The sequence below is a fragment of the Camelus ferus genome, chromosome 33 (assembly GCF_009834535.1).
Source record: "Camelus ferus isolate YT-003-E chromosome 33, BCGSAC_Cfer_1.0, whole genome shotgun sequence".
NCBI lineage: Eukaryota > Metazoa > Chordata > Mammalia > Artiodactyla > Camelidae > Camelus > Camelus ferus.
Genome location: NC_045728.1, coordinates 19,210,355 through 19,232,205, shown reverse-complemented (window position 1 = coordinate 19,232,205; position 21,851 = coordinate 19,210,355). Strand labels below are relative to the sequence as shown.

Here is a 21,851-nt window from a genome sequence, read left to right as displayed (position 1 = left end):
GAATCAAGAATTTAAAAAGCTGGGAATTTGGTCAGATCAATGAAAAGTGGCAAGATGCAATCTGCCTTCCTTCAAAATCCTAGTTGCATCATGGTTCATGGAAGCTGAGCAAAAAACCCGGAGGTCAAACAATATTTTTAAAAGATAACCCACATGCATTTTATAGTTTAGCTCAACATTTAAACAAATTAAAATTAATATGGGTTTTTTCATATTATTCTGAAATACCATCTCTATGCTCATCATATTTAGAATTTCGAGATGGCTTTTATTTGTGTTTGTCCTTTCCATACAGCTTTACTGAGCCTGCGTGCCTTCTGCACACCAGGCACTGTTTTGAGTGCTTTGGAGGAAACAAATATGACTGAGACGGCGACCCTGTTCCCTGGGAGGCTTTACTATAGGAAACATTAGACAAAGAGCCAAAACGCCAGCCGCGACGACGTGGTAAGGACAACACAGAGGTGTAAGTAAGATAAGCTGAAAATGCAGAGGGGCCGGTGAGCACTTCCTGGGGATGAACAGGGAAGGCGAGGGGCAAAGAACAGCCTGAGCACAAGCCTGGAGTGAGAAAGAGGAAGGGAGGCTGTGAATTGGCAAGTAATTCAGTTAGCCTGGAGCCAAGAGAGTGTGCCAGATTGCACAGATTCTTTCCAGAGCCCTGTGGGGCTGCCGGCCTCAGGGTGCCCCCACACACCTCAACACTCTCATCAGCTCACCAGGCCCCCGGTCTGACTTGGAGAGAAGGCAGCAGGCTGCGGAGGGCAAGAATCAGCTTCTGAGGGTGGCAGGAGGCTGGAAGGTGCAACTTTAGAGGATGCTCAGACCACAACAGGGGCAGAGTGTCACCAAGTGCGAGGGTGTGCTGTGAGGAAGGATGCCCGCTCCCTGACAGCGTGCAAGGCCATGGGTGCCATGTGGATTTCAGTAGCAGGTGTAGGACTCAGGAGGCTTGGAGGTCCAGAGTCTCTTGCCTTAAAGTTAATCTATGTGTCTGATATGAACGGCTTCCACTTGCAGAGTGAATAAAAACAACAGTGCAATCATGAAAGGTATGCTGGTTAAAGTCCTCCGGGCTTCGTGATTCAAGGGACACAAAGCTATCTCTTCTGCATCTGCTCTCAAGTCCTACTGATATCACGCAGTGAACATCTCTCACACGCACTCTCACTTCTCCAGCGGTGGGCAGAGCAGCTTCTCAGCCTCGGCACTGCTGGCATGTCTTCAGTGTAGTGGTTTGTCACATGCATTAGGTGACATCTAGCATCATCTCTGACCCTACTCACTACATGCAAATAGCACCCACCTTTCAGCTGTGAAAACCAGAAATGTCTTCAGACATTCTCAAATGTCTTTTCGGGGGCAAAAATGCCCCTGGTTGAGAACCACTAAGCTAAAGTACTTTTTCTAAAATAAAAATCTGATTATGTTGCTTCTCTGTTTAATGGAAGAATTATATACAATACACACATACACACAGGCATGAAATACACCAAACTATTAATGTTTGCCCAGGTCAGTGGGCTGGGAGTGATTTTTATCTGATATGTGTATTATATAATAAAGAAATATGCTTCTGTATATGAAATATGATATAGATAATAAGGAAAAGAATGGTATTATTTGGAAAAGCGATTAAAGGCTCCCCGCTGTCTACAAGCCCAAGTCCAAGCTCCTTAATTGCACGTACAAGGTCCCCAAGCTCTGGCCTCTGCCAGCTGCTGCCACCCCACCTCCTTCCAGTCTCACCTTACGTGGGGTCACAGAACCTCGGTGACCCACATGAGTTCCTGCTTTTTTCCAGTCTCTGTATCTTTGCTGTGTCATTCTTTCTGCTGGGTGCAATCTCCTGACTTGTAGTTCCCTAGCTCAGTCCTCTGTGGCCTTCAGAAATCAGCTCTCCTTTTCCAGAAAGGTTTCTGGATCCGCCAGCCTGAGTTAAGTGCTTCTCCTTTGCTGTTCTCCTGGCAGGAGTACCGTGTATTGACCACAGTACTCACTACCCTATACCACAATCATCAGAGTCCTCGGATGTCGGCCAGGACAGATGGCATCCCCATGTGAATTCTACAGGGATGCCTTTCCTCAAGATCCTTACTGTCATTTGCCAGAAAATCGCCACCACGAACACACAAATCCATGAAGACCATGATGTGCTCGGCACTTCCCAGAGTTCCGTGGTGCACCTCCTGCCCGACCACACGCAGCATCGGGTGTCCCTCCTAGATTCTAAAGTCCTCCAGGCAGGGACTTTGCCTTATTTTCACAATTTTATCTCTACCAAGAGACACGGTATCTAACCCGGATTAGACTTTGATAAATAAATGAAAGAGAAGTCATCTCCTCAGCTATTAGAACCATGCCAGGAATTTGACGGCCCTCCCCACCGTGGGGGTAAGAAGCTATGCCACCCAGGTTCCCAAGCCTGGATGAGCATCCAGACATCCTGGAGATTTAAACCTAAAGCGCCCCACTTCAGACCTGAATCAGAATCACAAGGCTGGGGACTGGTAATGTATCACTATTTTAAAATGTTGGTGAGATTCTAATGATCAACCAGCTCAACCGGGAACCACTCCCTTTGCCTTGCGTCTCCTCCTGTCACCACAACCCTACTGTCGATCCGGGGACACCACGCCTGGGATCACTGGAGGAGCACTTCCAAACAAGGATCCTGCTTCCTCGGATTTCTCCTTCTACCTAGGTGTCTTGCATTCCTGTGCCGTCCAACTCATGCCTAGGCTCTCAAGCAGGAGAAAGGAAGACGATATAGTGGGACATTTGGAAAGAGGTGGGGAGGGAGAGGGAGAGGAAAAGGGAGAGAGGCGGGGAGGGGGAGAGAGAGAGAAAGGGAGAGAGAGAGAGAGAGAGACAGAGAGAGAGGAATGGAATCCAGGAAAAAAAAAATCTGCTTTTTTAACTTTCCGAAATAGTATTTGACCTTTTTGCTCATGTAAACTCAGGTCGAAGCTGGGCTGCTTCAGCTGTGTACAGCCTATGACAGATCAGGCAAATCTGGGCATGTCTGAATGAGACAGGAGGGAAGGGTACAGGGCACTGCCATTCAAGGAATGACCCAGCAATTAACACCAAGGTGGCGGACAATTAAACTCCCAACAGACCTTGAGGCCCAAGATGGTGGGAGATTTGACTTCCAGTGGACCTCGAGCTTCATTACAGGCTCTCTGTAACACATCAGCGTGGGGAATGACACTCCCACAGGTGCCATGACGGTTCCGAGGCTGATCATAAAAGGTCACAAAGTGGGTGGTGGCCCAGTTCCTGGGAATGAAACCCAGCCTTTTCCCCAAAGTAGCTGGAATGGTCTTCCTGCTTGTTAGCATATGAACTTACCGGGCCCATAAAAACTAACAACCCCCACACCTTGTGACCTTCTCTTGCCTTCTGGGACAGCCTGCACTCTGTCTGTGGAGTGTATCTCTCTGAATAAGTCTACTTTTACTCAACTGCGGCTCACCCTTGAATTCCTTCCTGTGCAAAGTCAAGGACCCACACTTGGTGGGGTGCGTCCCAGGGACTCAGCTGAGACCTGGGACATGGCCATCTTCTCATGCCCCATTTTCCTGTGTCTTGAAGAGCAGCGAGGTGGACCTACCAAAACTCTTTGCATCTGGAGGTAAAAAAAATCATCCTGAAGGAACAGGGTAGGGGACAGACACACACTCACTCTCTGGCCACAGCTCTGCAGTGAGCACTTGCTATGTACTACGCACTGTGATGGTCCTCAAAAGAAAGACGCCAACTTGAATTTAACTGTCCATGCTACTCATGAGCCTGATGAACTAGTTCTCTTTTGCTTTCACTCTGGGACTCCAACAAAGGAAAGAGTAGAGGAGGGAAAGGTCCATATCCCCAAAGTCACCATATTGAACTGGTGGCACATGGCTTCACAGCTCTGAGGACGTGTGAGGACATGGGAGTGAGTGGCCCCCTTGGAGGGACGACTTCACTGTGGAGTGTGTTGGAGCATGGATCAGAGGGTGTCTGTCACATCACCCATTCATGGTGGGGAGGGCATCGGTGGAATAATGCGGGTCTGGAATAAGAAAAAAAAATAACTGTAGGTGCTACTTGACAGCCAGGAAGGCTGCATTTATAAGCTCATGACGTACACTATTAGGCACTTGCTGAAATTGCCAAACTCTGTGGAAGGCATTTGTGAGGCAATGGAGTTGCAGAAATTCTGTGGTATGGACTGAGCACCATAGGACGCAGGCAGTAAATGCCCCGAAACAAGGCACAAGGAAACACGACATACAGGGAAATGTTGGGGGAAATATATACGCAATCCAGTCCTCAATACCCGAGGGCTCCAGGAGTCAACTCACTGCGGACAGAACCGCTAATTGGCTGAATCCGCAGTTACGGAGGGCTAACTGTACATTTTGTATAAGATACTTAAGCTTCCGTGGGGTTTGGTATCCCTGGGGATGGGGGGCGTCCCACAACCAATGCCCCACAGATATGAAGATAGAATTGTACATGGCGTACTTTTCTTTTCTTTTTAATATTCTTTTTAAAAATCATTTTAAAATATTTTGCTTATTTATTTATTTATTGTTATTGTTGTCTTTTTGTTTTGGGGGGAGGTAATTAGGTTTACTTATTTATTTTATTTTATTTACTTATTTATTTTAATGGAGGGACTGGGGATTGAATCCAGGACCTCAAACATGCTAAGCATGCACTCTACCACCTCCTTTCCTATGTGTACTTTTTTGGACTTTATTGTGTAACAGTAAATAAATTAAAACATTCATGGAAATTTTTCTTTGTTCTGGGGTTAGGGTAGAGTTACAGAGGGTGCAGTTCAATCATTTACAAATAGATTTAAAATAATAATGGGAAAATTTGGGAAGTGCATAAATTTGGGAGGAGAAACCAGTCATATCTGAATCAGAAATAACAAAACATACTGCCTTTTTATGAATTAATGAAGTCACTATGATCCTATGGCTTCCTATCCACTGATAATAGAAAATCGAAGCTTCAACATACCGTACACTTATATTGGCTGGGCCTTTCTAAAGTGAATACGTATATCTAGTGAAATAATGGTCTCTTTTCTTTTGAGGAGAGTTACCCATTGTCCAGTGTCATTTCTCAGTTAAATCATAGCTTAAAAAGAGGAAAAGAAAAAGACAATGGTAAAGAAATTTCTCTGATACTCAAGTCCTTTAGGGCTGAATAGAGGCTTTTTGCCGAGATGGGTTGGCTCTCTCGCTGTGATTTCCAGAGCAGCCTCTAAACCGCCTTGCTGACTCGTTCTCCGAAGCACCGAGTGTGACAAAATCCAGCCTTGATGGCTTCAGCAAGTAGAAACCTGACTGCTGCCCGACACAGGATGACTGTGCTTCCCCCGGGGCCCTTTGTCAGCCCCTCCCGCTGCGCTTATGGGCAAGGAGGAGCTCCTGAACCGAGTCTGTATTCTGAAGCTTGATTGTGTATTTCGAAAAGATCAGAACTGCCAAAGAAAGTTAGGCTCTGCTTTAGAGAAGAGAGCCCCTCCGAACGTGTGACAGGCGATTTAAATTCCTACCGTAGTACCCATAGTATAACAACCCTCCTCTCCCGGTCCAACACGCACATAGTCACATTCCGGATTTATACCCAGATATTTAGGTCATACTCATATTTTAAAATAAAAAAGGGTGTACTTTTACGTTTTATCTTCTGGAACCTCTTAGCAGCAAAAACAAAACAAAACAAAACAAAACAAACAAAACAAACAAACAAAAAAAACCCCCAAAAACCAAAAAAACAAAAAACAAAAACAAAAACAAAAACAACCCAGTGCCTTCGTTATATTCGGCACCAGCACAATTACTCCCACTTATGGTTTGAACATAAAATGTATTGGAGGGGAAGGGTATAGCTCAGTGGTAGAGTGAGTGCTTAGCATGCACGAGGTACTGGGTTCAATCCCCAATATCTCCATTAAAATAAATAAGCCTGATTACCTCCCCCTTCCCAAAATAAAGTAAAATAAAATAAAAGGATCGTCTCAATCCCTTTAAAAATGTATTTAAAGATGACACATTCTAAAAACTGCTAAACACACACACATATGCTTACATTTGTTTCATTTTTGCATGCTGTGTCTGGTTAAAAGACAGCTACAAGTAATTTTGTTACAGAAGAACAGTGGCTGAACAGAATTTTGCAAGAGTTTCAATTTTTTCCATTTGGTCTATAACCAAAATACATGATACCTTGAATGAAGATTATAGATCTTTTATCTTCTTTGGTCCACTTTTGCAGCAATTTGCAATATGAGCTTGGAAATAACTTGTCAATAAAGTCAACAGTTTCCACAACTTTTTCTACATTTGACTAATGTTAGATTGTTCAGCTATATATAAAATACTCTGCCTTAGAGAAAATCACCTGAAACACAAATTATATCCTAAGTCCCAGCTCCCCACACGTTAGGAATGTTTGTTTTCTCCTTAAAAAAATATTTCCTATAAAGGAAATACTCCTCAAGTTTAAATTCCCAAATGAGAGAATTACTAGTGTTTCAAAACATTTTTTTCCTTTTTCTTTTTTACAAAGAAAAACAACTCACCTATTTGAAGAATATTTCCTTGGAAGTGACTCTGGTAGAAACAATCACATAAATCTACATTTTGTTCAGCTGTTCATTATTTCATCAAAGACAAAAACAGCCTCAGGGGAAAACTGGAAGCAAAAACCCTTCCATTCCTGCAAGAGGGGAGGACAGAGCTGGGCTCCAAGTCCGGGAGCCTCATTACAAGCCTCACCAGCTGCTGGCTGCCTACTGTTTTTCAGCAAGAGTGACCTCCAACACCTTTAGTTAGCGCTGCAATGCACGCTTAATGGCACACACAGAACACGTCACGTGCCAAGCCAACACCTTAAGAGGGTGGGAAGCTTTTCAACCAGGAAGACGGGCTGAAAATATTTAGCAGTCAGCTTGATTGGAAGCAAAGCCTTGTTTGTTTTTCACAAAACAATCCAACAACGTAATGAGTCAAGTTGAACTGATTTACACAGTTCTCAACTGGGAGCCATCTGGAACGATGCCTCCATTGCCCCCAAAGTTTCTCCTCCTCCACCTTCAGTTTAAATTCTGGGCAGCTACATCAGAACAGCTGCCCTCAATATTTCTAATGGTGGTAATATTTTTTTGCTCTCTGTTTCCAAATTCAGTTTTTCTCTACTCTCTGCTCATCTCATTTACACTTGTTTACTCTTTATATCCCATCTCTCCTGACACATATACTCCCCAAAGAAGGAGTAGTTTCAATTTAAATGTATCTTCCCAACCAGGGCATAGACCAGGGTCTTGGGGCAACGGAGAATCTGTCAGTAATTATTTCCCAACATTTAACCCATCGCTCACCAAGTCCACTTCCTGAGACCTGTGCAGTTGCTTAGAAGTTGCAATTCAAATGAGCCCGGTTTTATGGTTTCTTAAGAACTTTGCTCAGTCCTGTTTCCTTTGTTACTATCTGAAATTAAACTCTAAGAACAAACATTAAACATTATGAACACAAAACAGGCTGCTGGCCTCTGGTATCAGATAACGAATTAGCTGTCACATGATCGAAATTTAACTCACCCTTTCTGTCCCAGTGATTGAAGCTTTGAAGTTTCCTTTCTGGATTTTCTGAATGAGAACAGGGAAGCAAACGATGATCTGAAGCTCTGCCCAGAAGGCACGGATGTTGGGTTTCTTGGATTAAGGGTATTTTTCGATCTTGATGTTTGTAATTCTGTAGGCTCTAAAAGAAAATTGCAAACATTTTGCATGATTAAAATATTTTCATGAATATATTTATATTCATGTATGACTGAAAAATTGTGCTGTACACCAGAAATTGACACAACATTGTAAACTGACTGCCTATACCTCAATAAAAAAAAAAGGTGGATTAAGGATGGATGGATGGATGGATAGATATGTGATAAAGCAAATATAACAATATGTTATTTGTAGAATTGAGATGGTGAGATCATTTCAATTTTTCTTGATGTTTAAAGTTCTTTGTAATAAAATGTTGCAAAAAATAAAAAAAAATATTTGCAGGTAACTATATCTCGGAGGACTAAGGCCTCCCACCCCCGCCCCCCATAGAACCTAGAAATTCAACAGGCATCCCCACGTGAAGACGTCAGAAATCAGGGCGAGTCCTCTGCCTCTGACGGTTCTGCTGAGTGGAGAAAACCCTCACAAAGGGGAGGGAACCTTTCAATACATACTGTGCACTGCAGATCTGTAGAATGTCCCTCCTCTCACTCTCAATGTGTCTTCCCCAAGGCTATCCAAAACCAAAGGTAAGGTGTCAGGGACCTCATTCAATTCTCATGCTGTTCTTAACTACCCTGTGCTTCAGAAATTTTTGTTTTGGTGCTTTTAAAACCATACTGATAGATAATGTAACTTTTTATACCAAAGAAAGTAAAGGAAAAGGAAATAAAGCCTTTGAGAGTGTTCTTTATTCCCATCAAAAATCTAGCTCGGTGTATATGCATTTGCTACATATATGGTTTATATGTGGGTATGCATGTAACAGAGATCTGCATAATATATATGTATAGATAACATACCATTTAATATATGAGTATTAATGGAATACTACTCAGCCACAAAAAATAATAAAATAACACCATTTGCAGCAATATGGATGGCCCTGGAGAATGTCACTCTAAGTGAAGTAAGCCAGAAAGAGAAAGAAAAATACCATATGATATCACTCATATGTGGAATCTAAAAAACAAACAAACAAAAAAGACAAATGAACTTATGTATGAAACAGAAACAGACTCACAGACATAAAAAACAAACTTATGGTTACCAGGGGGAGAGGGGGTGGGAAAGGATAAATTGGGAGTTCAAGATTTGCAGATACTGACTGGTATATATAAAATAGATAGACAAATTTATACTATATAGCATAGGGAACTGTATTTAATATCTTGTAGTAGCTTATGGTGAAAAAGAATATGAAAACAAATGTATGTATATTCATGTACAACTGAAGCATTGTGCTGTACACCAGAAATTGATACAACATTTGTAAACTGACTATACTTCAATTAAAAAAAATTGGTCATCAATGAAAAAAATATGAGTATTAAAAATCCTAAGACAAGATCAACATATACCAAGTCCATCACACTGTAATACTTTTAGACATACTAAGTTTATAAATGTTTGAGGAATTCAAGGTAAAGGGAAAGTCACAATGCTATATATGGGGTGAATCTAAAAATCTGACTTGTGAATCTTTTTAGATACATTTCTTTATTATGGGAGTTGCAAAATATTGCCAACACATAAATTTAGAAATATTGTTACATGTTTCTTGATGTTACTAAAGTTAGTAACATATAACAAAAGCAGTCAATGTGACTCTATTAGCAGGAACAATACTTTATATTGTTACAGTATTTTAAATTTCTAATGTACTTTGTTATTCTCAAATAGTCTTGAGAAAGCAGGTTTTATTATCCTCATTTATAGATTAAAAAAAAAATAAATGATTTTTGAAGGTAAAAGAAATGCTGAAAGTCACAGAGTTGGAATGTCCAAGGAGGGCATTTGTTTGAACTCATTTATGGGGCTTAAGTTACCAAAGTACCAGAAGGGTGGTGGCTCCCCTACCACTTTCCCCCTCCCTCCCCTTCTCTTCTCTGTCACCCCCTCCTTCTGTATCATCATCCCATTTAAGTGCTTACTGTCTTAGAGCTCAGTACTTTATACATATAATCTTATTCAATCCTCACATCCTCCTTGAGTTAGGTATTATCATACCCATTTAAAGATGAGAAAATTGAGGCTTATAGGGAATAAGTAACTTGAAAAGAGTCACATGAATTCTGATAGAATAGAGAATGTATAGACTGAGTGGAGATTTGAATCCAGGTCCTTTTGGATACTGACGCTTGTATTCTTAACCACTACACTACCTTGCCTGATTATAAAAACATACCCCCAAGACATTACAGTCATTTTCAGTTTACTCTTTTTATTGTGCATTGTGTTATAAAACTTCCATCCCTTATGATTTAAAAAGTCCTAAACATTGATTGATTAATTTGGAGAACCCATTGAGCCCTTATCTACAATGAGATGCTATAAGGGAAAAAAATGTAGATCTAATTATTTTTTTTCTTACCATTTTCTGCCATCCCCTTCCTCAGCCTGTAAGCAAGTGGTTGCTTTAACATTTGGCTAACATCTGCTTCATTGCAAAACTTTTTTCTTTGAATTTCTTCAAACCATTCACCAGTCACTCCTTGAAGCCATCTGATATCTCTCTTTGTCTTCTGGAGTTTGCTGAAATCAAACAAAAATAATGCACCCTTTAAATTTCTTCACATCAAGTGCAAACTCACGTGATGAGCCAAATTTTGCCTAGCGGAGGCGCTGTGTGATCTCTGAGTCCTGGGGGAAAACTGGATGTAGCTGGAGTTTCCTTTTTACCACTGTGTATATATATCTTGGCTGTATTCATATAAATATAATGACAATTTAAAAGTCTTTGCTAGTAGTTGAAATTATCAAGTTGCTGAGGACATTGTGGGTTGAGCATAGTGCCAATTTGACCTAATAATGCATTTGAATGATAGATATTTTAATGACATGGAGAAACTAGAGTATTCAAGTTCTGATTACTCGTTCATTCATCCATTCATCCATTCGTTCTTTCATTGTTTAGATGTTTACTGAGCAATGTTCATCAGCAGGCCCCTGCTTAGGCCATGGGGATTCACCAGTGACTGACTGTAACAGACAGGGCCCTTACTTGCCCATCCCACGGTCAAAGATCAAAGCTTCCATGCAGAAAAGAAACTGTTGAATGCAATGGTCTTAGGTCGTGGAATTCTTTAAACACAACACCACAAGAGCCCATGAATGAGGGCGCAGCTAATGCTCAGCAGTGAGGGACAGTGTACTTTGAGATGGACAGGAAGAGCCAGCGTAAGCAAGATGTGATGGACCCAGGCTTCCAGAATGCCAGAACCACAATTCTGCCATTATTTCTTTTTCCTTCTTCCCTGCCCCTTCTTGCTTAGTCTTCTCTCAAATGAATATGCTGCTCTAAGCCCTTAATTAAATCATTGGTTTTGTTTTTTTTTTTAAAGCAGATCATTTTGCTCCATTCAAAAGGACCCTAGATCTGTCTGGAAATGAGAGATGTTTAATCCAGAGGGAGACAGCCCTGGACTGAGGCCAACAGAGCAGAAAGGGGAGTCTGGAGAACATAATGGCACATCTCAGCAAGCGGCCAGCTTGACAAAGCTCTGACAAAAAAGCCAGGCTGGTTGTTGGGCTCCCAGCTCGCGAAGTTCTGCTGTTTTGGAAAGAATTTCATGTGACTCCATGGGCGCCCTTTATCCAGGGTCCTCTGGGAAGCTCAAGTGTTGGAGACTTGGTGTTACTAAGAAAGCAGTAAGCCAGACAGCTGCAGAGTCGCTCATTTGGGGTTAAGGGCAGTGAACTGTGGTGGTTGCAAGTCCGGCTCCTGCTTGGGGCTATGATACTGTCATTTTAGCAAATAATTGAGAGGGAAGCCAGAGGCCATCCTGCCCAGACTTGCATTTTGAAAAGCAGTCATCACGTCTGGGCCACATACTTTGCATTGGTGCCTCCCCTTATGCCACTGCCACCCCTGTGCCAGGTCACTCCTGTCTTGACTGCTACTGCTCTTACTGACAGACTAAGAGACCACAAATACCCGCTTCTAACCAGCGCTCGCTGCCTCCGACTTATTAACTCCTCATGTGTTAATGCCCCACATTTGTACATGACTTCTGCTTTCTCAAAACCCTCCCAAATCATCAGACTCCAACATTCAGGACCATCCAGCCCACCTACTCCTCCACACACCCTTGTCACTTCAGAGGACAGTCGAGCTACCTGACTTAGGAACATTCTAGTAAACATAACTTTATTATTTTTTCGCTAAAGGCACGATGTAACGTTGACTCTCTTTTACAATAATCACACTCCATTTAATTTCATCTCACTCATTCCATTCTTGCATCACATCCGTCACCACCAGTTTCTTTTTTAACGTCTGGCCAGTGAGGTCAGAAATCTGTACCTCTATGTGAATACTCACACAGTGTGTGAATTCTACTCTAGGAAATAAAACTTAAGAAATGCCTCCCTGCCCCCTGCGAAGTACATAAACTGAACATTATGCAGTTGCTAAAAATAATTACTCAGGTAATGCAGCATCTTGGAAAAATGCAAGTGATATAAAATGAAGCAGAAAAAAACGAAAGAGAACATTTTATCTATGTTTGCAGCTATGTGAAAATGATATGCCCTCTCGCACACACTAGGGAAAAAAATCAAAACCCCTCATCTCTTAGAGTAAAATAATTACAGGCATCAATCCCATTTCTGGCTTTTTAAAAATTATTTTTATTCCATAAGGACAATATGTGGACCTATTTTTTCTTTTTGTTTAATTGTGACTTTTAAATTTATATTAGTTTTATTATAATTTTTCTTATAGAGAAAATATCAGTCATATTTTCACAATCCTGAAGCAATCAATATTACTCTATTTTTCTTCTGCATTTTTCACATGACTGTAATAAAGTTTATGAAATATACATTTGTGGAAGGCCTCCTACAGAGAAGATGCAGCGATACAATGGTGAGCAGAGCAGATATAAGCTCCTACCCTAGAGAGCTTACCAGCTAATTGGAGAGACAGATGTGAGCCCAGTAATGATGAAAATGTAAGTAACAAAGAGTGGTAAGTACGATTTATTCATTCAACACACGTTTGGACCCTGGACAAAGAGCAGTGAACCAGTCAAGTCCTGGCCCTCATGGAATTTACATTCTGCTGGCGCAGGAGTGGGGGCAAATAATAAAAAATTAAATTGGGGAAAATATATATATATATAAAATGCTATGAGAACATATAACAAAGGGACCTGGTTACGTGAAGCAGAAGCAAAGACTTTCCTAAGAAGATAACATATGACCTGAAGGATGAGGGATGAAGCAAAAAGGTAGTGGTTACATGGTTCTGGGAGAGAGTTTTCCAGGCCGAAGAGAAGCAGCTATGGAGCAAGTGCGCCCAAAGGAAAGAAGCGAGGAACTGAAACGAGGCTGGCCTGGCTGGAATGTGGACGTGGAGAAGACTAACTGGTGAGGGGGGCAGGGAGCAGAAAGGCAGCTAGCTGCTACATCATGCAATATTTGGGGTTGGGTTAAGCAATTTGACCTTTAGTCCTGGAGCAATGAGAAAGCATTATGACTTGGCAGGGGCATGACATATGAGATTTGCACTTTCAAAAGATCATCCTAGACTAAAAAGCGTCTGCACAGCAAAGGAGATCAACTAAATGAAAAGGCAACCTACTGAAGGGCAGAAAATATTTGCAAATCATATTATCTGATAAGGGGTAAATTACCAAAACATATTTAAAAATTCATACACTTTAATAGCAAAAAACCCAAACTATTTGATTAAAAAATTGGCAGAAGATTTGAACAGATATTTTTCCAAAGAAAACATATAGATGGCCAACAGGCACATGAAAAGATGCTCAGCATCACTGATGATGAGGGAAATGCAAATCAAACCACAATGAGATATCACTTCAGACCTGTCAGAATGACTACTATCAAAAAGATGAGAAAGAACAAGTATTGGCAGAGACAAGAAGAGAAGGGAACTCTCATGCAGTGTTGGTTGGAATGTAACCTGGTGCAGCCACTGTGGAAAACAGTATAGAGGCTCCTCAAAAAATTAAAAATAGAACTACCATTTGATCCAGCAATTTCACTTCTGGGTATTTATCTGAAGAAAATGAAAACACTAATTCAAAAAGATATGTGCACTCTCGTATGCACTGCAGCATTATTTTCAATAGCTGAGATATGGAAACAACCTAAGTGTCCATCAATGAATGAATAGAAAAAGAAGATGCAAAATATATACACATATATGAAGGAATATATGTATATATATGTGTATATAATGGAATACTATTCAGCCATAAAAAATAATGAAATCTTGCCATTTGTGACAACATGGATAGACCTTGAGGGCATTATGCTAAATGAAATAAGTTAGACAAAGACAAATATATGACCTCATTTATATGTGAGATTTAAACAACAACAACAACACAAACAAGCTGATAGATACAGAGAACAGACTGGTGACTGCCAGGAGTAGGGGGTGACGGGGTGGGACAAATCAGTGAACATGGTCAAAGGTACAAAATTCTAGTTACAAAATAATCAAGTCATGGGGATGGAATGTACAGCCTGGTGACTATAGTTAATAATACTGTATTGAATATTTCAAAATCACTAATAGAGCAGAGATCTTAAAAGTCCTCATCACAAGAAAAAACATTTTGTAACCATGTGTGGTAATAATGGATGTTAACTACACTTACTGTGGTGATCATTTCACAATATATAAAAATATTGAATATTATGTTGTACACCTGAAACTAATGCTGTAAAATAATTTTTAAAAAAGTTTTTAAACTAAAGAATAATGTCAAATATACCTCAATAAGTTACAGTTTTTTGTGGGTTTTTTTTTTTAAAGATCATCCTAGCATCAGGTGGAGACAAGATTCCAGCGGAAAATAGGAGAGAGTAGTCAGGGTACTTACAGGGTCTAGGAGAGCGAGGGGTTTGCTTGGACCAGGATGGCAGTGGTGAAGTGGAGGAAAAGTAGAACGCGTTCAGAGCTACTTAGCGGGTAAAACTGTCTACCAAGTGATGAAGTAACTTTGGAGGGTTAAGGACAGAGACACGTTAAGGAAGATTCCGCAATTTCTGATTTCCATAGGTGCATAGAAGATGCCATTCATTCAGATAATGGGTATATAATCTTCAAAAAAGTTATACACAAAATACCTACAACATTACTTATCTTTGGAGTAATCATTAAATATTTGCATAATATTCAAACTGCTATGATTTCCATGATTTACTTACTAAATAAACTCCAGTGCAGAACATTGTGATTTTCCCTAATAAATATTGCTGTAATAAACATCAGTGCACATTTTCTATTTTCACAGTGACTCTGACAGACACTGAAGTAGAATTATTGCCTCAAAGAGTCAAAACATTTTTGTGATTCTTTATACACACAACCACAATGCTTCTCAAGATGGCTATAGCAATGTTACTCATGCCAGCAGTGTACACACTTGGAAGAGTAAATATTATCATTTTGAGTATTTTTATGTTCTGAATGTAACACTTTCAAGGCATGTTTATAACTGCGGGCAGCTGTTTGTTTCTTCTAAGAATTTTTGTTTCCTTTTCTTAAAAAAATATGCTACATTTCTTTGGTAAGTGATGATGTTTGAACACCTTCCCATATGTCTGTTTACTAATTATATTTTATGTTTTGGTAATTGTACATTTTATCAGTTTGTAAGTCAATGCCTTAGAGTTTTTCACTGGAATTGGTATGTTTAATATTGGCTTTATTCCTTTGGTAACTATGTAAGTTGAAAAAGCTAAAGCTCTAAACATTCTTAGAAAGAATGAACAGTACATATATGTAAATTAAAAAATAAATGTATGGTAAAAAAAAAAAAGATCTATGAAGCCATGACAGGCATGGAAGAAACTTAAAAGACATATTACTTAAATGAAAGAAGCCGGTCTGAAAAGGCTACAAACTACGATTCGAACCAAATGACATTCTGGAAAAGGCACAGCTACGGAAACAATAAAAAGATCATGGTGTCCAGGGGCTTGGGGAGAGGGAGGGAGGAATGAATAGATGGAGAACAAGGGATTTTTAGGGCAATGAAAGTATTCTGTAGGATACTATAGTGGTGGCTACATGTCGTTATGCATTTGTCAAAACCCATATAATGTACAACATCAAGAGTGAGCCCTAATGTAAGCTATGGACTTCGGCTGATAATAATGTGCCCATGTTGGTTCATCCATTGTACCAAATACGCCGCACTGATGGGGGATGTTGAGGGTAGGGGAGTGTATATGTGTAGGTGGGGAGGGCTGTGTGCGAACTCTCTGTATTTTCTGCTCAATTCTGTTGTGAACCTGAAACTGTTCTAAAAGAATAAAGTCATTCAAAGAAAAAAAGAAAAAGAAAAAGAAACTCATTATTTTTCTTACTTGCTCTAATTATTTTCCCCAGGTTTCTTTTATTCTGATTAGATTTTGAACACTGAGTTATAGAAACCTCATTCTGATGAGGTCTACGGTGGGTAAAACATAATTAATCTGTAGTTTATGTTCATTTGTCTCCTGAAGACAATGAGAAATGAAATGCAGAGAGTGGTTATATGTATATAAATGAAAGGGCATGATTTTGAAGAAATTCATGGCTTTTAAAGCAGAAGTATTCCAAGGTTTTCAAGAAAGGGGGTGAACGCCCACAGCCAAGAGAGAAAATTCAAGGGTAAGGCAGTCAGAAATGGCACTGTGTTTACTTAGTACTAAAGAAGTGACACACATAGTTCTGGCCCTTGAAGTAAGGATAACCCTAGGGAGGGATACTATGAATGACATAAAAGTCTAAATACTCTGGGTAACGTAGCTTACCTCCTTAATCTTATATGTAAAGCCCTATGTAATATAGAATAAATACAGCCTGTCACTCATGGTGGTTGACTGAGCTTCTCGTACTAAAAAGAGCACAACAATCTCAAAACCAGTGGTTTAGGCTTAAAAAAAAAAAACCCCAAAATACCAAATCAACTCAACACTAGCAAAAAAAGAAAAAAAAAGTCAGAACATTAAGTAGGGGTGCCTTGATGTGTGAAACTTAAGAAATCAGTGTTAAGTTTCAGCTGGCCTCAGTCTGACAAGAGAGAACATTTTCTCGCTGAGTGGAATTCAAGTTCACGGCCAGCCTGCACAGGGCTCTTCCCAATCTACTTCGGTTTATTATACACTCAGCCAGTCATTTAGAGCATGCAGTCCACTTCATGCCCGTGAGAATAACCTCGGGGTGACAAAGGACATAGGTGTAAGTAAATACAGAGAGAGACAAGCTACCAGCACAGAGCTTGTCTGCTTCATTAGTCCAGCTTGACTCAACACGTCACGAGGGCCTGCTGTCTACGCCTGTGATTTGCTCTTCCCCCCAGGCTGATTAACTTGACAAAACCAAATCAGGTCTTGTCTTGCTGAGCACCAGTCCTCTCTGCTCCATGTCAAAATGCTCTGCTCTCTCTTCTTTCACAGAAATCATAGTCGGCTGTGTCCTGCCTTCAGTTCCATTCTAGCACCTGCCGAATGAGTCTGTCCCCTGAGGTTCCTCCTCCTGACTTAAATTTGTTTTTCTTTATTTTCCATCCTTGAGGACTGAACCCACCTACCCTCTCCTCTTCCTTGTCCTCCCCGCTGCCCCCCCAGCCCTCACTGACCTTTGCTTCTCATTATTTTTTTTTTTGGTCCACCTTTATTCTGAGCAGGTCTTTGTCCCCATCTCTGTTTTCATTACTAATTAATTACGCACCAACCCCTGAGAATGTGCTCAGTAAATGATACGCAGTTGTCTCTCCGTCTTCCAGTCTTTGGCCCCACCTGTCTGCTCCCCGAGAACCACATCCTGGCCTGCTGTGGAGTAGCCATCAGGTAGTAGAAAGCGCACTGGACGAGGGTCAGGCTCTAAGCTGGGTGATCCTGGCCAAGTGTTTAACTTTCTTGGCTTTGTTTTCCTCATTTGTGAAAGAGGGTTAAATGATGCGGGAGACTGTTTACAAAGCAGGCCCCCACGACTCTGGCTGAAGGTGCCCCCACGATTACGGCTGAAGGTACCACGCTCTGTGCAGTGATCTTGTCCCGCCGCCCCCTGGGTCTGGGCTGGTCTTGGGCTTGCTTAGAGCACCTGAAAGTGATGACGTGAGCCTGTGAGAGTTCCCAGCCCAGGCCTCAAGAAGCCTGGCAGCCCCTGCCGTCTCCCTCTCGGAATCTGGATCCTCTGGCATGAAGAAGCTCGGGCTAGCCTCCGGGAGGGTGGGTCATAGAGGGAGGGGCCCAGCCGAGCGCTGTCACCAACCGCTGGACGTGGGTGAAGCCCTCTCAGACCATCCGGCCACCGTGCAGCCTGCAGATGGCTGGAGCCAGATGAGTGACCCTGGGCGGTCCCAGCTCAGAACTGCGGGCTAATGATAGAAGTCATCTGAAGCCATTAAGCTTTGGGATGGTTTGTTACGCACAATTTTAAGAAATGGACACAGATGAGATTATCTGGAAGATAACCTTCTGGTCTGAAATGGATGGTCAAAGGACTCATCATTCTCATATCAGAATTAAATCACTGAGAAATCTTATAAAAACTAAAATGAGGCTCAAAGCATAATCAGGTCAATCCTCTTGTCTTCAGGTGAAATAAAAGCAATAACAAATGAGGGCAGACACTATGCATGGAGCAGCCACCATCTCCTAGGATTCTGCAGTCATAATGCTGCCCAGATGTGGTGTCCTCACTTACAGAGACCAACAGGAGGGAGCTGTCTGGGATGGAGAGCTGGTATGAGAAGTCAAGCCTCATTAAAAAACCTCCTGACCCATCTCACTGTCTCTGGGGACTACTAATCCCATTAATAAACAATGCAATTGTTTGGAAAGAGGGTGGGAAGGGATAAATTTTGGAGTTTGAGATTTGCAAATGATAACCACTATATATAAAAATAGATTAAAAAACATTTCTGTAGAGCACAGGGAACTGTATTCAATATCTTGTAATAACCTTTAATGAAAAAGAATATGAAAATAAATATTTGTATATATATGCATGACTGGGACATTATGCTGTACACCAGAAATTGACACATTGTAATTGACTATATACCTCGATTAAAAAAATTTTTTTAAAAATAAACATTGCAATTGATCTAAGCCCAAAATGGCTTTTGCCAATTAAAAAGGTGGCAATGATCCTTTAAATGTGATTGAAGAGAGAGCAGTTAGACATCTTGAAAGCAAATAAAGCCTCTAAGCCAGAAAATAGGAATTATAGTTTCCATTTTCTTGTCTGAAAAATCTCCAATTTCTCAAAATAGTTCGCTTCCCAGCTTCCCTTGCCGAGGGCATCAGGTCCTCTTTTTGCTGTTCTTACCTCCCTTTTCATCTCCTCAACTCACATTTTTTTCCCTCCACTTTTCTTATTTTCTTGGCTTCCATAAATGTATCTGTCTGCTTTCACAGCTGGCCTTCCAGTACATGACCCATCTTATTACACCTTATTCTGCCTTCCAGGCAGCTAAAACTCATGATCTCTATCAACCCTCTCCTCTTGGCTTCAAGGACCAAATGTCCCCCGAATCCCCCACCCTACCCTAGTCTTATGGTTTCAGTCATCAGGGAACCCTAGAACGAATTGTTCCATTACACTGAATCCTGCAAAAGTGGATTTGTTACTTGAATTGTAGGAAATTAAAGCAGCATTAAAATGTTCCTACACAAGAATTCAAACACATTTTTTTGGTTTTATATTGCCTAGCAACCACAACACACAGAAAAGCACATATGAGTGCATGGGGCGGGAACTGTGTCAGAGCCTAAACATTGAATTAGTGTCATAGCAGACATAGGATCAATCTGTCCAAGCAAGGACCTTTCAAACCCTGAAACCCTCAAGGAAACTCAGCATCTTGGGACAGGGTTGTGCCTTTGTTTTCCTGTTCCAGAAAGGTGACACTTCCAGGTCTAGGTTCCCTATCCCTCATACTCCAGCGAAGGCTTTAGGACAACTGCGGTGAGTTATCAGCCAGGAAGGGCAGAGTAAAGAATGCAAAAGCCCTTGTTCAGTGGCTGCACAGGCAGCTTAACAATCCAGGGCCTGGCCTCTCCTCTCCCTGTTTGCACTTCTGAAAGGACTGGGGTTTTTGTTTTGTTTTGTTTGCCATTAAATTTTTTTGCTTGTTTTAATTTTTCCTTTTCTTTCTTTTCTTTATTGAAGTTTAGTCAGTTATATTGTGTCAATTTCTGGTGTACAGTATAATGTCCCAGTCATGCATATACATGCATACATTTGTTTTCATATTCTTTGTCATTAAAGGTTACTACAAGATACTGAACATAGTTCTGTGTGCTATACAGAAGGAATTTGCTTTTTATCTATTTTTATATATAGTGGTTAGCATTTGCAAATCTCAAACTCCCAAAGCCATTCCCAGCCCCTTTCTCCCGGTAACTAAAAGATTGTTAACTATTGAAAGGACTGTTTTTTGACTGCCATTGCCCCTGATATCAAAGCCTATTTTTTGGCTCAGCCCACAGCTGAAATTCAGGAAGGAGCAGGGATTAGAAAAAAAGCAAGCAGATGTATTGAAAAAAAATGTGTTCTTTTGATAGTAGTAAAGTTAATCATAGAAGGAAGTCTGGAGGAAGGGACGCTCAGTTAAGGAAAAGTGATAAACTAAAGCAGGCAAGAGATAACAAAAACAATAAACCCTGGAACTCAAAAGGTGGCAATGAATAAAGGCACCAGCATTAGAGGCAAGTTAGTTAATGAAGCCTATTTAATCTCCTTGAATGACAGTGATTGAGTTTGCCCAACCTAGAATAAAAGACAACTTTTTCTACATTTTTTAAATTGACTAGTACTGTCTTCTTGGCTGTTTATTCTCCTCTGACATAAAGTCACAACAAAAGGAAAACAAAAATTAAGTAACGTGAAGGATGTGTCATTCCCATACTGGTTCAGATCACAGCCAGTCATTTCTTACTGATCAGTCACCCTGAGTGTTAGAGCAGGCAGACAGCCAGGTATAAGCAGAGAAAGGGGGGCATGGGCCAAATGGCAGGAAACCATACATCTTGTCAACCACGGAGGGTCCTTGGGCAAAGAAAAGCAAGAACCTCCAGACTGACAGGAAATCACAGATTTTTGGGGTGACAAGGATCCTAGAGGAAGACAAAGAAAGGAACGAAAAAGCAGGAATCTCTGGCATCCGAATGTAACCTTTTTGCTCATTATGCCCTCATTACGATAAAATTAGCCTTGCAGATAAGACATACACATCATGCACCGATGTCATGACACTTCTGATCCAGACTAAACAAGGACAAAAATCCCTCCTCCCTTTGGGAAGGTGGAGTTGGCATGAAAATCAGGGAATACGACCCTAAACCACTCCCTCCTCAATATATATTCATTCATTTTTACACCCCATAAAACCAGCTTGCCAAAGAAACTCAGGGCAGCTACTCACCTGAGTCTGCCCGCTTTCCCCTTGAGTGTGTACTGTTGCTTAATAAATCTTTGCTTTTCTTTCCTGACCTCCACATCTTGTCTCTGAATTCTTTCTGCAATCAGACAGGAACCTACTCTTTGGTAACATAAGGAAGGTGCCACAGCAAAGATGAGCTGTTCACACTGAGGCCAAACTTAGAGTTTAAGTGCCAGCCCCTCATCTGGCCACAGGGCTTTCTGTCTTCCTAGGTTTGTCTTATCTCTTTCTTAATCTATTTATAGCTGTTACCCAAACCACCTGGGAAAGCATCCAGGGTCACCTCTGCATTTGCCAAACTGTATTGAATGACTTGTCATGAACCTGTTTGTTCCACCAGCTGTCAGCCTTCTGAGGACAAGTACCATGTCTCATTTCTCTTGGTGACCCGAGGGCCTCGCACCGTCTGTGACCCAGGGTCAATCAATACGTATTTGCTCAACTTTGGGGGTAATGAATGAGTTCTCCATTCATCACTGTGAAGCCATTCAGTCAATATCGGACGTAAGAGAGAGGGGTGATCCTGCACACACAAAAATCATGTTTGTAAAAAGTAATTTCCTTAGGAAAGCTGGTCAGAGCTAAGGTTTGTACGGTGCTGATTCTAAGCCAGGCGTGATTACTTCCATCAGCCAACT

General features: G+C 41.1%; 1 protein-coding gene across 8 annotated transcripts in view; it reads right to left on the bottom strand.

Annotated features, from left to right (window-relative positions):
- Positions 1 to 21,851, bottom strand: part of EXPH5 (exophilin 5) — an 87,180-nt gene that overhangs the window by 20,165 nt on the left and 45,164 nt on the right. For 3 of the 8 annotated variants that reach the window (XM_032472710.1, XM_006174889.3, XM_032472709.1), the window contains exons 2-3: positions 10,167 to 10,327; positions 7,607 to 7,769 (exon numbers count right to left, since the gene is read on the bottom strand). In XM_032472710.1, the coding sequence (XP_032328601.1) occupies positions 7,607 to 7,769; positions 10,167 to 10,218 (215 nt within the window). In that variant the 5' untranslated portion in view covers positions 10,219 to 10,327. Of the gene's footprint in view, positions 1 to 1,749; positions 3,447 to 6,589; positions 6,888 to 7,606; positions 7,770 to 10,166; positions 10,328 to 14,652; positions 14,674 to 21,851 lie in introns of those variants that run through there. The other 5 variants (XM_032472712.1, XM_032472714.1, XM_032472713.1 and 2 more) reach the window with 3 other exon arrangements.